Consider the following 18,539-nt stretch of genomic DNA (forward strand, 5'->3'; position numbering starts at 1 on the left):
GTTTAATGAAAAGAAGGACTAGGGGTGACATGATAGCAGCCTTCCAATATCTCAGGGGTTGCCACAAAGAAGAGGGAGTCGAGCTATTCTTCACAGCAAAAGGACAAGAAGCGATGGATGGAAGTTAATCAAGGAGAAAACCAACTAAGGAGAAATTTCCTGAAAGTGGAAACAATTAATCAGTGGAAAGATTTGCAGGTGCTCAATAAGATTCAATAAGAAGTTACTGAACAACCATTTGCCTGAAATGATACAGGGTTATTCCTTGAGCAGGGGAATTGGACTAGAACATCTCCAAATCCCCTCCTAACTCTGTCATCCTGGTCTGGTCTGGTCTTTTCTATTGTGAATTGGTCTGGTCAATTCTGGTGTTTTCCAACGTGGAAAGCAACTCATAATCTAGGCCAGTGGTAGTCAGCCTGGTCCCTACCGCCCACTAGTGGGCGTTCCAGCTTTCATGGTGGGTGGTAGGGGTTTGCTGTAACTCTGCTTTATAACTTTATAACTTAAAGTTACTTCCCTACTTTATAAATCATAATTACTGTGGAACAGGTGGGCGGTTAGAAAATTTTACTACTAACAGAGATACAAAAGTGGGCGGTAGGTATAAAAAGGTTGACTACCCCTGATCTAGGCAAAAGTGGAGGTTTTTAAGAAGAGTCTGGACTGTCCTTTGTCCAGAATGGTATAGGGTCTCCTTCTTGAGCAGGGAGTTCGACTAGAAGATCTCCAAGGTCCCTTCCAACCAGTGGTGGGATTCAGCCAGTTCGCACCTATCCGGGAGAACCGGTTGGTAACTTTCTAAGCAGTTCAGAGAACCGGTTGTTGGAAGAAATCTCCTTTTGTTTTTCCCCACTTTACAGGGCTAATCCTGTAAGGAAGGCAGGAAGGAAACATTCCGGTGTTCTTTCTAGCCTAATCTTTATTGCCCTGCTTACAGAAACTGCCTCTCCGGTTAACCCTTATGACATTGTAATAGCTAAGGCGAAGCGCCCATCGACCTGAGTGACCTTGAGTTGGCCACGCCCACCCAGTCACATGACCACCGAGCCCCACCTACCCAGATGGTCATTGGGGCAGAGAACCGGTTGTTAAATTATTTGAATCCCACCACTGCTTCCAACCCTGCCATTCTGTTCTATTCTGTTGTTTTTCGTTGTGGTCTGGTCTGGTGTTTACCAACATGGAAAGCAGCTCATTGTCTAGGCAACACTGGAGGTTTTTAAGAAGAGACTGGACCGCCATTGGTCTGGAATGGTATAGGGCTGTGATGGTGAACCTATGCCACACATGCCTGAAGTGGCACATGGAGCCATGTCGCTTGGCACGCGAGGTGTTGCCCATTCCTCTTCTGGGTTTCTGGTGTGCATGCGCATGCGATGATCAGCTGGCCTTTGTGCATGCGGCAGTGCCAGAAACAGAAAGATCCGGTCTTCCATTTTCCGGCATGAGCATGTACTCCGGCCAGCTACTCAGCACGCACAACAGTAACCGGAAGACTTGCTGGCCAGAAGTTCATTTTCTGGCATGAGCAAACCCCCCGGGCAGCTTCTCTTCCGGGTTGTGTCCCAGACGAGGCCGTATACGCGTGCTCTTCCTTTTCGGCACTCAGTGCCGAAAAGTTTCACCATCACTGGTATAGGGTCTCCTGCTTGAGTAAGGGGTTGAACTAGAAGACCTCCAAAGTCCCTTCCAATTGGCAGCCCCAGGGAGGGTTCCGGGACCGACTCTCCATCCATCCTGTGTCATTTCTTAAATAATTTGGATTTAGACTAAGGCAATTATTAAGGCCATGTTTCCAAGCCCTATAATTGCATATAGAGGATCACCAGATAAGTAAGGTTTGCTCAGAGGAAATGCCATTCAATTTTGTACCTCCTGTGCTACAATTTAAAGGAAAAAATAATGCATGTCAGGAGCCCAGCAATACTGACATTGCAAGATAAGACACACACAGGCAAGCAAAGACTTGGAATTCATGGTGTTCTAACCCAGTTGTGTAGCCAATTTCCAATAAACACACACACACACACACATATGTATTGCAGAAATAAATATTGAATGTGCCAGTTATGCATGGATTCATAAAATATGAATATATAGCTCAGCCATTAATACTGCAAATTGCTCACATAAAGCCATTAGCATCTTTCATATTCTACATTCAGCTGGGATTGAGGGACCGGTAGCTTTTCGGTGAACCCTGAAGGCAACTAGGATGTCAGATTTTAGCACTGAAGGGGGGCAGTTATAGCCAGTGATATCATGGCTTGTGTATTGGGAGAAAAAACACATTTTGTACTATTGAAGACGCTGAATTAGGAGCAGAGAGGAGTCCTGCTCCACAGAAGCTTCCAAAATGACTATAGGACAATTCTCCCTGTCTCTCATTTTGGCCTACATTACGCAGTTACTGCAAAGAAAAATTGTCAGGGAATTGCACAGCAGATGTGTACATGAAGTGAGAGACGTTGACATTAACTTGTCATTTTATATAAATATATATATTTTACGTCTATATTTGCAGCAGGCAAGATAGTCAAGCATGAGGTAAATCATGAGGTAAATCAAACAGCATACAGAGCCCACAGAAGGAAACGGCGGGAAAAGGGGATACTCTGCACCCACACCAACCAATCACAGCGCAGATTCCCTCACGCAGAAGCCAATTATAACTATGTGTTCTGGCTCATTGTACAACCCCACTGCTCCAGCTCCTAAATTTAAATATCTTAATAAAATATTGAGGCAGAAAACAGTAACATCATGAGGTGAATCAAACAGCATGCAGAGCACACAGAAGAAAAAGGAGGGAATACGGGATATTTTCCCTCCACACTCACAGGAACCAATCGCAGTGCAGATTGCATCACACGGAAGGCAGCTCTCTCCAATCAATGAACTATAACTGTGTTCTAGCTCATTGTACAACCCCACTGCTCCAGCTACTTACTATCTGTCTGTCCATCCATTATCTATCCATCTGTCTGTCTGTCTGTCTGTCTGTCTGTCTATCTATCTATCTATCTATCTATCTATCTATCTATCTATCTATCTATCTATCGTAGCTGGAGCAATGTGTGTGCGTGCACATGTGCGCGCGCGTGCGCGTGTACATAGTAACATCATGAGGTAAATCATGAGGTAAATCAAACAACATACAGAGACTACAGAAGAAAAAGGCGGGGAAAAAGGGATCCTCCCCCTCCACACCCACAGTAACCAATCACAGGGCAAATTGCCTCATGCAGGAGCCAGCCCTCTCCAATCAATCAACTGTAACCCGTGTGCTCTGGCTCATCATACAACCCTACTTTTCCAGCTACTAAATTTAAATGTCTTAACAAAAATCGAGGCAGGGGAACATATAAATGTATCACGCTGGCTGGGGGATTCTGGGAACTGAAATCTACTTCTTCTCAAACCTTGCCCAAGATAATTTTCAGTTCTTTATGTGTCTCTGAGTTTGCATTATTAAAAATCTTTATCAAGAAAGTAAAAGCAAACACAAACTAATAAAGAATAAAAGAAGCGAAGGAAGAAAGAGAAAATAAAAAAATGCAGTGTTAGAAATATTTGCAAATTTTTTTACAAAAAGTAGAAAAAAGCAGCTTCTGATTTTTTTTCTCCAGTAAATAATTGTGCTAATTGTACTTTTAACAATTACTCTCACTCTTTGATAACAAAAGAGCTCACTTTTTCCTATTATCCACTTTTTTAAATCATCAAAACCACAAATCGTGACTGCATTTTTTCCTGCTTCATGAGAAAAAATGACTACCAGGAGTTCCCAATCAGCCCTAAATATACTGTGTTTTTTCTCTCTCTTTAATTATAGAAGTTAATTTAGCCATTTCTGCAAATTCCATCATCTTCACAGGCCATTCCCGATCATCTTTATTTCAGTTCCATTAGATTAGAAGCGGTTGATGAAATCTAATTTAGGTGGTGTGTTGAATTTTTTTTTCCAAAAGAGCTTAAAAATCCTTGCCTTGCACCTGACTCTAGCCATGAATAACTATGATTTAGCAGATATCCTATAATGTAAGGATGAGTGCATGGATGATTTTGTGTGGTTTGTGATGTTATTGCTTCTATTTGACCTTGACCTTCTCTATTCCCATTTCTTCCTGATCCTCAGATTAAAGAAAACCTCAGTAGGAAATTTTGCATCAGTATATTTTAACTGCATGTGTGTGTATGTGCTTTTTTTTCCCTCCAGAAGCACATGCTTTTTTTAAAAAAAAATCATGATAACTTTAGTGAGTCAAGAACTGACTCAGAATATCTTAAAATATGAAAGCAAGTCGATTATTTAAACACCAGTGCACGCTCAAATTGGTTTCTCTTACAATTTTTCAGAGACCAAAATTCTTTCTTCCATCAATCTTATGAGAGAACTGAATTTAGGTTGATATCCCCTTGCAGAATATCTATAAGGTTTCAGAGTACATATGTCATATTTGCCCATATCGGCGTTAAGGCAAGATTTTAGGAATAGGTGGGGAAATCTTGAAATTAAAACATCACGATCCATTCAGGATACAGTAACTCAGGACAGTAATACAGTCCTCAACAATCTTTTGAGCTTGTCCAACTCAGGACAGTAATACAGTCCTCAACACCCTTTTGAGCTTGTTCAACTCAGGACAGTAATACAGTCCTCAACACCCTTTTGACTTGTTCAACTCATGCCAAGTTAAATGTACACTACCAATAAAGGGGAATATCTGTAGCTCAGGGTGGAAATGAGAGGCCGTTGGTGCTCTCTGAGCTTACTTGTTTTCTTGCAGATGTTTCATTACCCTAACTAAGTAACATGAGGATGTTACCTATTTAGTTAGGGTAGTGAAACAACTGCAAGAAAACAAGCAAGCTCAGAGAGCATCAACGACCCCTCAGATGAAATATTTCAGAAGCCAATCTTCTGCATTTCAAGATCTCCAAACAACTACTATCCATACAAATGATAGTCCCCATCCTGAAAGAAACATACAGTATTGAATGGATAGAAGAGAATATTTGTAGCTCAGGGCAGAATCATTGATGCTTTCTGAGCCTGTGATTTTCTTGCAGACATTACATTACTCAACTAGGTAACATCATTGGTGCTAGAAAGGAGCGGGCTTCAGAGAGTAAACCCCACTGCCTTCTAGCCCGTGGGTGTCAAACTCTCGGTGTCCCATTGCCATCGTGTGATGTTTCACAATTCTTTTTCCATTTAAGGAGCTGGGGTAGGCGTGGGCTATGCGTGATGCGACCAGGCCGTGGGCTGCCAGTTTGACACCCCCCCACCCCCCCATTCTAGACTGATGATATTACCTAGTTGGATCATGAAAAGTCCATGAGAAAATCACCAAGCTTAGAGAGCACCAAGGTCCCATGGTATTAAGTGGATTGCTCAGGGATTTGGTAGCAAGCTGCTCCCCTGATGGATTGCTAGAAATCACTGGATCCTGCAAACCTCTCCAGTTCATGGAGAGATCTCCATGATGGAGCAGACCTTTGTAGCTGAATAGCATTCTAAGGGATCCATGCAACTGTTCCTTAAGCCTCATAACTTTACACAACTTACTGTACTCACTTTATCTGTTAAGCATCTTTGCCTTTGTCTTAAATATCTTTATCTTTGCCCACCCAATCTTGAGATGATGGGATCAATTCCTTGTTGGATCACTTGATAGGTACCCATTCCCAACACCCTGATACTGCAACACCATCATCTTCCAGACACAGGGAAGCTAACGTTCTGCAAGGAAATCTACATTCTCACTGCCTTTCCTTTGGTTTCATTTAGTGATGCCACGTTTCGCGGAACAAGTGGAAGTCGCCATTGAGGCCCTGAGTGCCAACATCCCGCAACCGTTTGAAGAGAACGAGTTCATTGATGCCTCCCGCTTGGTTTACGACGGTGTTCGGGACATCAGGAAAGCTGTGTTGATGATCAGGGTATGTAAGATAACTGTTTTTCACTTTATTAGGATCACCTCAAGGAGAGTGGTAAAGGTGTTCCTTGACTTACAACAACAATTGGGCCCAAAGTTTCCATTGTTAAGTGAGCTCTATGATCTTTCTTGCCACGGTTGTTAAGTGAATCAATTCTATCCCGATAAGGGAGAGAATCAAGATCACCTGAAGTGTTAATACCACTTTATAAGGCCTTGGTAAGGCCACACTTGAAATACGGCTTTCAGTTTTGGTCGCCATGATGTAGAAAAGATGTAGAGACTCTAGAAAGAGTGCAGAGAAGAGCAACAAAGAGGATTAGGGGACTGGAGACTAAAACATATGAAGAACGGTTGCAGGAACTAGGTATGTCTAGTCTTATGAAAAGAAGGACTAGGGGAGACATGATAGCAGTGTCCCAACATCTCAGGGGCTGCCACAAAGAAGAGGGAGTCAAGCTATTCGCCAAGGCACCTGAAGGTAGAACAAGAAGCAATAGGTGGAAACTAAACAAGGAGAGAAGCAACTTAGAACTGAGGAGAAATTTCCTCACTGTTAGAACAATTAATCAGTGGAACAGAATTTGCCTCCAGAAGTTGTGAATGCCCCAACACTGGAAGTCTTCAAGAAGATGTTGGATAACCATTTGTCTGAAGTGGTGTAGGGTTTCCTGCCTAGGCAGGGGGTTGGACTAGAAGACCTCCAAGGTCCCTTCCAACTCTGCTATTGTATTGTGTTGTATTGAATCGCTGCAGTTCTTAAGTATTAAGTGGGTTATCAAGTGAATCTGACTTCCCCATCGACTTTGCTTGCCAGAAGATCACAAAAGATGATCACGTGACCCCGGGACTCTTTAATTGTCATAAATATGAACCAGTTGCCAAGTATCTGAATTCGGTTCATGTCACGTGGGGATGCTGCCATGGCCGTAAGTGTGAAAAATGGTCATAAGTCCCTTTTTTCAGTGCCGTTGTAGCTTCGAATAGCCAGTTAACAAATGGTTTGAAAGTCAGGGACTTCCTCTATACTTCACTGGAAAATATGAGATGCGTACAAGATGAGATTCATCTAAAACAGAAGCATTTCCCAGAATAAACAGACAAGCAAAGTAATGTGTTCAATTTACAAAAAAAGATTTTATCTCCTCTGCGGTTTCTAAAATGTTGGCATCCTAATAGGTAAACACCTGATGTTGTCTTCTTTTTAAGGAAGGAATAAACATTTTGTTTGCTCAGATACTTAAAAAAAAAGTTAAGTACTGTAACAGAAGTTGGGGTAAATCAGTCTTCCCAGCGTTGCATGTGTAATCACTCTAGCCCAGTGATGGCTAACCTTTTCCTAAAGGTGTGCCAAAATTGTGCGCATGCACGCTATCATGCGGGCACACCCACCTGCGCATGTGCGCACGACCCTCTCACGCAAGCACACATCCCTTGGGCCGGGGAGGTTCCTGAGGCTTTCCTGAAACCTGGAGAGGGTGAAAACGGCGCCCGTCGGCCTTCTGGAAGGCCGAAAACCAGCTGGCCGGCTCACGCATGGACACCGGAGCTGAGGGCTGCCATGCTGGCAAGTATGGTTCCGTGTGCCACCTGTGGCATGCGTGCCATGGTTTTGCCATCAGGGCTCTAGCCTGATTCCTGTGGTTATTTTTGTTGGCAGCGAAAGATCAGTTCCACACAGTTAAGCTAATTCATCCCTGTGCACCGCAATATTCTCAACTAATTGTGTTAGATGGTTGGAGTTAGATTAGGGTCAACAGAATTCAAGAGAGGTTGGGCTTAGTCCACTTGTGGTTACAATACAACACAATACAGTAGCAGAGTTGGAAGGTACCCTGGAGGTCTTCTAGTCCAACCCCCTGCCTAGGCAGGAAACCCTATACCATTTCAGACAAATGGCTATCCATCATCTTGTCCTGCCTTGGAGAATAGTTTACAATACAATAGCAGAGTTGGAAGGGACCTTGGAGGTCTTCTAGTCCAACCCCCTTCATAGGCAAATGGCTATCCAGCATCCTCTTAAAGTTTTCCAGTGTTGGGGCATTCACAACCTCTGGAGGCAATTTCTGTTCCACTGATTAATTGTTCTAACTGTCAGGAAATTTCTCCTGAGTTCTAAGTTGCTTCTCTCCTTGATTAGTTTCCACCGATTGCTTCTTGTTCTACCCTCAGGTGCCTTGGAGAATAGTTTAACTCCCTATTCTTTGCGGCAATCCCTTACGTAGAGATTCTGGGCTGATTCCTCATTTAATTCCACCTCCAGGTTCTGCAAAGAAAGCAACAAAGATGATTAGGGGACGGGAAGCTAAAACATACGCAGAACAGTTACTGGAATTGGGTCTAGTTCAATGAAAAGAGGACTAGGGTGACCTGATAGCAGTGTTATCTATTCCTATCCCAAATGTGTTAAGGGGCTGCCACCAGGAAGAAGGGGTCAACCTATTCTCCAAACCACCTGAAGGCAGGACAAGAAGCAATAGATGGAAACTAATCATTTCCTGGCAAATAGATGGGGAAGAAAGGGAGGTGGTGACAGATTTTATTTTCCTGGGCTCCAAGATCACCGCAGATGGGGACTGCAGCCAAGAAATTAAAAGGCGCTTGCTCCTGGGGATGAAAGCTACGGCAAATCCAGACAGCATCCTAAAAAGCAGAGACATCACCCTGCCAACAAAAGTGTGTTTAGTCAAGGCTATGGATTTCCCAGTTGCAATGGATGGTTATGAAGGTTGGACCATAAGAAAGGCTGAGCGCCAAAGAATGGAGGCCTTTGAACTCTGGTGCTGGAGAAGACTCCTGTGAGTCCCTTGCACTACAAGGCCATCCAACCAGTCAGTCCTAGAGGATATCAACCCTGACTGCTCTTTAGAAGGCCAGATCCTGAAGAGGAAACTCAAAGACTTTGGCCACCTAATGAGAAGGATGGACTCTCTGGAGAAGAGCCTCATTCTGGGAACGACGGAGGGCAAAAGAAGAAGGGGACGACAGAGAATGAGGTGGCTGGATGGAGTCACTGAAGCAGTAGGTGTGAGCTTAAATGTACTCCAGAGGATGGTAGAGGACAGGAAGGTCTGGAGGAACGTTGTCCATGGGGTTGTGATAGGTCGGACACGACTTCACAACAAACAACAACGACAAATCAAGGAGAGAAGCAACCTAGAACTAAGGAGAAATTTCCTGATAGCGAGAACATTAATCAGTGGAACAACGGATAAACAAAGTTGGAAGGACCTTTCGTCTTTCTTTCCATTAAACTAGACATACCCAGTTCATGCCACCGTTCTTCGTATGTTTCAGCCTCAATTCCCCTAATCTTACGAAATATCTGTCAGTAGCCCTTCCTTCCTTCCTTCCCACCCACCCATCCCAAAAAAAACCCCCATCCCTCCCACCCACAATTATGTCTTGATTTCCCTCGCTCGGACCGTTGTCAATGTTAATGGTGGAGAATTCTCTTCTTTCCCCTTTTAGATATTACAGCAACAGGCGAATTGGCTAAGCTAATTGCCAGCTTGTGTTCTTGGATATAAGCCGCCCCATTAGCGCAGCGGGGAGATGGTCGATCAGCTGCCCTTTAATAATCAGTAGTTCAATACAGATCAGTTTTCAAAAGCTAATCACGTGGCAACCATTTCCTTTTCATCCAGAATCCTTTCGTTGAGAAATTAGCACATTTTCCCAGTTGTCTGGGTGTCTGGTTTTCAATTGTGTCGAGCACATTAAAGCCACTTGTATCCCTTTAGTGCTTGTATAAGAACTCAGAGAGTAAGATGGCTGTTTTTAATATCTAAATGAGTAAATAAATTGACTAACTGCTTCACTGAATCTCCAAAGGGAAAAGCTTCGGCATTTATTCAGGTAAGGAACTGTCATTTCAACCCCGAGTAAGCAATTGATTTAATTTTATCAGGTTTCTTCTCCTCCTTAATAAACTTAATAGGGCAATCACAGAAGGAATCATTTTGCGAAAGGCTTTCCGCCTTTTTCCTCACTAGCTTGCCAATCAGCCTCAATTGGTGGGATTATTTTTTAAGGTCAGAATAGAGGTGGTCCTTGACTTACAACGGTTGGTTTAGTGACTGTTCCGAGTTACAGCGGCGCTGACAAAAATGACCATTTTTCACACTTAACGACCATTGCAGCATCCCCGCAGTCACATGAGCAAAATTCAGACGCTTAAAAACTGACTCATCTTTATGACGGTTGCATTGTCCCCGGGGTCATGTGATCCTCTTCTGACAAGCAAAATCAAAGGGGAAGCTGTGTTCACTTAACAACCGTGTTACTAATGCCGGATGCCCTTCCTGTCGCCAATGCGGAGTTTTGTTTGGCAGATATATTCTCATTGTGCCCAGAGAGAGAAATATCTGCCTCCCCCTAGGATCGAACTCACAGTCTCCTCGAGGCCACCGCACCACTTAAAAGAAGTCAACCCTGATTATTTAAATATTTGGCTCAAATATTTTTTGTCACCAGAGGAGGAGAGAGGACTCCTTGGGAAAGATAGAAGGCAAAAAGAGAAGCGGACGGCAGAGGAGGTTGGACAGCACCGACAAAATGAACATGGATTTTGCAAATACTGGGTGGCAATGGAGGATGGTTGTGTGCTGTGGTTGGTCCATTGGTCGCGAAGAATCAAACACAACTTAGCAGCTGAACGATGACAACTGACATTAAATATCTCCCTTACTGTCAAATGGTCTCCCTTTATTTATTTATCAGCACAAATACAATACAAATGTAACAAAGGCAACAGTAAAAATATTGGCTTTCTGTCTGGATAGTCTCTTGTGACGAGCCGATAGACAGAGAAAGGAAGCAATAGGCCTTCTCCCATATTTGGGCATACCAAGGGTTGTGACACTAAATACATACCTATTTCCCTGGCTCAGCTGATAAAGGAGGAGAACCTTGTGGCTTAGTGGTTAACACATCTGCCTAAGATGTAATACAGCACAGGTTCTAATCCCAGTAAGGGTATGGCTAGCTGATGAGAGCTATAGCTATACTAGTCTCCCTTTATTTATTTATCAGCACAAATACTATATATGCCCAAATATGGGAGGAAGTTCACTGCTTCCATTCTCTGTCCATCGGCTCGTCATAAGAGACCATCCAGACAGAAACCCAATATTTTTACCGTTGCCTTTTGTTACATTTGTGTTGTATTTGTGCTGATAAATAAATAAAGGGAGACTAGTACAGATCTATTTCAAGCTATTTAGCTCTCATCAGCTAGCCATACCCTTACTGGGATTGGAACTTGTGCTGTATTGCATCTTAGGCAGATGTGTTAACCATTAAGCCACAGAGTTCCTCTCCATGTGTTAATGGTTAACACATCTGCCTAAGATGCAATACAGCACAGGTTCCAATCCCAGTAAGGGTATGGCTAGCTGATGAGAGCTAAATAGCTTGAAATAGATCTATACTAGTCTCCCTTTATTTATTTATCAGCACAAATACAACACACACACACACATATATACCCTGTCTTATTTTTGGAGAAACACAGTAGCACATACCATAGCCTTCTCCTGATTCTCTTCATATTCATTAATCCTGTGGCCTGGGGATTCCAGCAATTGTAGTTCTCCTACATCTGGAGGACGTCAGATAGAAGAAGACCATTTGACAGTAAGGGAGATATTTAATGTCAGTTGTCTCCTTTGTAATACAGTTACTGTAACTGCATCGGATGGTTTTTCGGTTGCAGCTAGTGCAGTGCAGACATCCCTTGGCTATTCTGTCAGGGAAATTTATCGTTTCTTCTGCCTGCAGACGAGGAAGAAAAAGGGACCAGAAGATGGGGATGCATTGCTCAATGGAAGAGATCTGGAGTGGTTTTGAATCTTTGAGGTCCTCTGGTCCTCAAAAGCCACCGCTGAACCCTTCAACCTATCTAACTGCCTTTCAGATAAGAAAACGCGGCCTTCTCCTTGTTAAGGCAGCTAAGCTTATCTTGACTATTTTCTTACTTGTGCAGAATCCCCGTTGATTTCAAATGGGTGTTAATAGGAGAACACGAAGAATTTTTTTTAAAAAAAGCATAGACTCACAGAAAGGAAAGAGGTGTTTGGCATTCAGAGAACTTTGGAAACACCCAGCAAAATGTCTTGACTATCATCCACTCACCTTCTCCCCTGGAAGAGAGATTTCTCAGTTTAATGGTTCTCTTACAATTTATTTTTCATTTATACATTTATATCCCACCTTGATTATATTTACAAATAACTCAAGGTGGTGAATGAATCCAACACACCTTCCTCCACCTTTTCCTCCAACAATTCTGGGAGATGGGTTGGGCTGAGAGAGAGAGTGATTGGCCTAAAGTCACCCAGCTGACTTTCATGCCTAAGGTAGGACTAGAACTCACAGTCTCCTAGTGATTGGCCCAAAGTCACCCAGCCAGCTTTCATGTCTAAGGAAAGACTAGAATTCACCATCTCCTGGTGATTGGCCCAAAATTATCCAGCTGTCTTTCACGACTAAGGTGCGACTATAATTCCCAGTCTCCTGGTGATTGACCCAAAGTCACCCAGCTGACTTTCATGCCTAAGGTAGGACTAGAACTCACTGTCTCCTGGTGATTGGTCCCAAGTCACCCAGCCAGCTTTCATGTCTAAGGAAAGACTAGAATTCACCATCTCCTGGTGATTGGCCCAAAATTGTCCAGATGTCTTTCACGACTAAGGTGCGACTATAATTCCCAGTCTCCCGGTGATTGACCCAAAGTCACCCAGCTGACTTTCATGCCTAAGGCAGGACTAGAACTGGTTTCTAGCCTGGTGCCTTAACCTCTAATTCAAACTGGGGCCCTGGTGCCTTTCCTTTATTTGTAGGGTCCGTTGCAAGAACTGTTTCCCTGTACAATCAGCTATAAACGAACCATTTTCTACCCATCTCAGCTCTAAAATCCTAAAGAAAGTATTTGAAAAATGGAGAAATGAAAGTGTGAAAAGACCAAAAGAATACAAGGGAAGTTCTCCTTATTTTGGCAAGCACACATAGTGGGTGTAACAATCTTCTCCACACACTCACAATCCAAGGTTACTTTCGTGATCAAGTCTTGTCATCAGGCTATTAACCAGGGGTGGGATTCAGCTGGTTCAGACCGGTTCGGGTGAACCGCATGTTAATTTTAATCTGGTTCGCTGAAACGGTAGTTGCAAGGACTGGCTGACCCCACACACCCCTCCTCTCCCAGGAGTCTCCACGCAGCCCGTTTTGGATGCCAAGTAAGTGCAGGGCCTGCGCAGAGGCTCTCAGAGGGCGCACAACGGGCCTCCCGGAAGTTCCGGAAGTCCACAAACAGGCCTGTTTCCAGTCTCTGGAACCAGGGGGAGGCCGTTTTCACCCTCCCGGAGACTCATAGAAAGACTCCAGAGCCTAGAGAGGGCGAAAAATAGACCTCCCGGAAGTCCGTAAATGGGCCTTCTGTTTCCAGCCTCCGGAGGGTCTCCCAAGCCCAGGGGAGGCAGTTTTCGCCCTCCCGGAGGCTGGAGCCTGGGGAGGGTAAAAACACCCCCCTCCGCTGTGGTGCAGGGAGCTGACTAGGCCACGCCCCTCTTGGCCACACCCACCCAGCAACCAGGCAGAGACGCCCTTGCTAAAAAAATTTCAATCCCACCCCTGCTATTAACAATTACTCAGATCACACTTCAGACTTGTGTCCAGTTTAGAGAAAGAAGGGTAGACTGGTCTTCTCCCCATCCCCGAGCCCTTTTCGCAGGGTATTTCTATAAATTCTTGAAGGACGGTGCAATCGGTTCAGCATCTTGTCTCGTGGGTCTTTTTTTTTTGTCCCTTCCAGAGAAGAAATACAATTATTTTGAAATATCACATTCCAAGCGGGAAATGCCGTCCTAGGACTGTTCCTTTGCCCAATGCACCTTCCCTCTGTTAACAGGCTTAAGAGAAATCACAGCCAGGTGATGATTAATGCTGCTGGGGGGGGAAAGCAGGTTTGGAACAGCTTCATTTTTTTGTGGACAATTCAATTTGGGGTCCTGCCTGCCTTTGCCGACAAGTTAATTTAAAATGAAGACAAAACAACATTTTCTGGGCAGGTGGTTGAAAAAACACGAACAGAGCAATCACTAGACTTCATTTGTATCCTTTGTAAGTTTGTCGTCTGTTTTTTTCTTCCTTCCTTCCTTTTTTCCTTGCTTCTTTCCTACCTATACAACCTATCCTTTCTTCCTTCTTCCCCTTCCTTCTTTCCTTCCTTCCTTCCTTTTTTCCTTCCTTCTCTTCTGCCCATAAAATCTCTCTCCCTCCCTTCCTTCCTATATAACCTCTCCTTTCTTCCTTCTTCCCCTTCCTTCTTTCCTTCCTTCCTTCCTTTTTTCCTTCCTCCTCTTCTGCCCATAAAATCTCCCTCCCTTCCTTCCTATATAACCTCTCCTTTCTTCCTTCTTCCCCTTCCTCTTTTCCTTCCTTCCTTTCTGCACATAAAATCTCTCCCTCTCCCTCCTTTCCTTCCTATACAACTTCTCCTTTCTTCCTTCTTCCCTTCCTTCCTTTTTTCCTTCTCTTCTGCCCATAAAATCTCTCTCCCTCCCTCCCTCCTTCCCTCTCTTCCTTCCTATATAACCTCTCCTTTCTTCCTTCTTCCTCTTCCTTTTTTCCTTCATTCCCTTCTGCCCATAAAATCTCTCTCATTTTCTTCCTTCCCTTACTTGCTTGCTTGCTTGCTTGCTTCCTTCTCTTCGTCCCTCCCTTCCCACACAACTTCTCTTCTTCCCTTCTCTTCTTTTTCACACCATCTTTCTCCCTCCCTCCCTCCCTCCCTTCCTTCCTTTTGCTCCCTCTCTCCTTCCTTCCTTCCTTCCTTCCTTCCTTCCTTCTCATTTTCCCTTCCTTTCTGCCCTAAAATCCAGACTCCCGAAGAGTTAGAGGACGATTCTGATTTCGAACAGGAAGATTATGATGTTCGGAGTAGAACAAGCGTTCAAACCGAAGACGATCAGCTTATTGCTGGCCAAAGTGCACGGGTGAGTTTACAATCTAAGCAGTGCATTAATATCTCTTCCAATTTGTCTGCTTCTGCAAACCAGTTTGGAGAATATAAAGCTTAGGATGGCTACCAAGCGTGAAGTTCCATTTTGAGTTCTCAAGAACTGAGTTAATGTCAACGCTCCATAGTCGGCGGAGCTGGATCTCAGATTACAGTAGCTGGTTTGAAATGGGTGTATCTATTGGGTAATATGATTTATGACACAGACTGAGGGGAGGAAAGGAACAGGGGCAAAGTTCAGAAGCAGATAAACAAAGCAAAGAAATGGCTGCGAATATATCTTGCCTAATGAAGCTGTTAATAAATCACTGGTTTTTGTATTAAAACATTGGCTTGATTATTATGAATCAGTTACGGCATCGTTAGGAAACTTTACAGACAGCCATTTCTTTGTTTGACACACAAGAGGGGATGATGGGAGAAGTTTGTGCAAAATATTTTTTTAAAAAAATCTGTTGATAGTTCCTTTTTCATGACCCAAGATTTATGCTAATTTTTTTCTTATTTTTTTTTTTTAAAAAAACACCTAATCTGATAAATTTGTCAAAGCTCCGAGGAATTTCACTCTTCCTATCGAAAAATTAAGAAAAAGATCAGGTTCCTAAACCTTATGATTAATGGAGAAGACGCGGTGTCCCAATTTTAACATGCAAAATATCATGGTGCTTGTACTCTATTAATCACCGATATCAAAATCTCTAAGCAGGATAGAAAGTTTTTTCTGAAAGAAGATTGAAACACTCTGCACATCTCGTGTTCCTCAAAACCACAACTGAATTGATACGATTGTTTCCTATGACATCTGAAATTTAAAAATACCTAAGTGGAATTTTCAGTCGCTAAAACCACCCAGAAATGGGATTGTGGGCCATTTCATTGTACAAACCTTTGATAGTAATCCTTAAAATTAAACCTACCTTTTCTTCTGTTAATGGGACACGGTGGCTCAGTCGATCAGAAAAGTCGACAGTTCAACGGTTAGAATCCCTAGCGCCGTGTAACGGAGTGAGCTCCCATTATTTGTCCCAGCTTCTGCCAACCTAGCAGTTCAAAAGCAGGTAAAAAAAATGCAAGTAGAAAAATAGGAACCACCTTTGGTGGGAAGGGAACAGCGTTCTGTGAGCCTTCGGCATTTAGTCATGCCGGCCACATGACCATGGAGACGTCTTTAGACAGCGCTGGCTCTTCGGCTTTGAAACGGAGATGAGCAACGCCCCCTAGAGTCAGGAACGACTAGCATATATGTGCGAGGGGAACCTTTACCTTTCTTCTGCTTAAACCAACCATACTTGCAGGATGGTATACATTTTGTTTAAGAAGCTCCACCATCCTAACAAACTGAATTTCAACCAGAGTTTTGTTAATATATTTAAATGTTTCAGTCATGTCCCTCCCTTTCCCTTCTGTTCTCCAGACTGTACATATTCATCTCCTCCCATCTCTCTTAGTATCTTTTGTCTCTCAGACTGTGTGCCATTTGTGTTGTCCATCTCTGGAGTCACTCACATTTATTGATTCCTTTTTTTAAGTTTCTTTTTTGTTCCTTTTTTGAACTGAGGTCTCCAGAACTGGATGGGACCCATACAGGGGTGGGATTTCAGCCGGTTCGGACCGGTTCGGGCGAACTGGATGTTAATGTAACATCCAGTTCCCCAAACTGGTAGTTCCAAGCACTGGCTGGCCCCGCCCACCCCACTCCACCCCTCCCAGGAGTCTCCACATGACCCATTCATCATGCCAGGTAAGTGCAGGGCCTGCGCAGAGGCTCCGGGAGAGCAAAAAAATGGGCGTCCTGGAAGTTCCGGAAGTCCAGAAACAGGCCCATTTCCGGCCTCCGGAGCCCTTGGGAGGCCGTTTTCACCCTCCTGGAGGCTCAAAAAAACACCCCAAGAGCTTGGGGAGGGCAAAGCCCCCTCCCCACCCCGCCATGGTGCAGGAGGCCGAGTAAGCCATGCCCACAAAGCAACTAGACAGTTGCTAACGTTTTTCAATCCCACCTCTTGTCCCACAGTGTGCCCCTTCTGCCAGCACAGGTGGTACAGTCTCCAATTCAAGACATTGGTTATCACCTTCAAAGCCCTGCATGGCATGGGGCAAGGTATCTGAGGAACCATCTCACCCAAAGGGAACTGGCCTGCCCACCCATTCTAGCGGAAGGGGTATGCCATGACCTCCATCGGTCAAGGAATTCTGGCTGGCGACGTCCAGGAGAAGAGTCTTCTCTGCAAAGACTCCCACCTTCTGGAACCTTGTGTCCCTCAAGGTGAGATCTGCCCCTAAACTTTTGGCCTTCCACGAGGACCTGAAAACATGGCTGTGCCAGCTGGCTATTAGTTTGCCCAACAAAATCTGCATTTTATGTTCAGAGTGGTTGCTTACGAGTCCTAGAAATATTCTCCGGTAAAATAATTCTTCTTCTGTATAACTGGAAGGCACATGTGGTGGTAACACACCACTCCATAGGAATTATTTGTTGTTTAACGACTCCACATTTATTGTGGATTAGAAGTAAATAAAATGGGAATTTATACACTGCATAGACCACCGTAAGAAAAAAGAGAAAACATTCTTTGGGGAAAAATAAAGCATTAAAGCAAAAGTTAGCCTAAGTTAGCATCATACCACATATCAGTAAGACTCATTGTGCACGCACACACACAGACACCCAAATAAATATGCACAATCTTAAGAGATGCAAATAAACTTTAGGTTCATAAAACAGCGCTCCAGGTTTTTGTTTTTGAGATGCAAAGAAGAGGCTCAATTTCTGTGCCCTTTTATAGGGGAAGCTGTTGTTGTTGTTGTGATGCATTTGCACATTAACATTTCAGACTCCTGAGCTACTTTGATAAGACCTAATTAAAACTCAGACGCTGAATTCTAATTTGATAAGCTTTCACGTTTTCTTCATTTTTCTCATCTCCCGATTCAAGATAACCTTCTTTCCCCCTCCAAATTCTGGTTCTGGAAAAGGTCAATTGTGATTTTTTTTTTAAAAAAAAGCCAAGAGCATTTTAAGAATATGTAGAGAGAAGCAATAGCTGATTGAAACTGACATAAACAAGAAAAAATGTAATGAGACTTAAATCTATGTCACACTCCATTAAATGTACCAAGCAATGGGAAACAACCCTGGAGCTAAATATACTTTCAGTTTAGGAATCAGGGCTGAAATTTTGATCTTCAAAAGTAATTATTACTGTTTTGCTGTTTTCTTGCAGCATCGTCTTCAAAAAAAGTTTGAAATAAAATGGAATTTTTGTGTTTACGGTTGGTCTCAGAATCACTTTAATGGTGATATCCATTGAAACTCTTTTCAAATTCCTCTAGAAAAGTTATCTTGTACAGTACACATTTTTCTATCAAGAAATGAACATATGGGAGTTTTCTTTTTTTTAAAAAAATAATTGTTTTTAAATCTTTCTCCAAAGTTACATTACAAAACAGAAAGAAGAAGAAAAACTTTGACTACCAAAACCAAAGAACATGTAGAAAATATATATATATTAAAAAAATACGAGTACAAGAACAAATAACAAATATATTATTAATATTAACATTAAACATAAAATCCT

General features: G+C 43.2%; 1 protein-coding gene across 6 annotated transcripts in view; it reads left to right on the forward strand.

Moving 5' to 3' along the window:
• CTNNA2 (catenin alpha 2) overlaps nucleotides 1-18,539 on the forward strand; it is a 459,621-nt gene that overhangs the window by 382,265 nt on the left and 58,817 nt on the right. For all 6 annotated transcript variants that reach the window (XM_032224164.1, XM_032224163.1, XM_032224166.1 and 3 more), the window contains 2 exons: nucleotides 5,798-5,949; nucleotides 14,828-14,941. In XM_032224164.1, coding sequence (XP_032080055.1) covers nucleotides 5,798-5,949; nucleotides 14,828-14,941 — 266 coding nt within the window. The remainder of the gene's footprint in view (nucleotides 1-5,797; nucleotides 5,950-14,827; nucleotides 14,942-18,539) is intronic.

This window comes from Thamnophis elegans, chromosome 9, assembly GCF_009769535.1.
Source record: "Thamnophis elegans isolate rThaEle1 chromosome 9, rThaEle1.pri, whole genome shotgun sequence".
Classification (NCBI taxonomy): domain Eukaryota; kingdom Metazoa; phylum Chordata; class Lepidosauria; order Squamata; family Colubridae; genus Thamnophis; species Thamnophis elegans.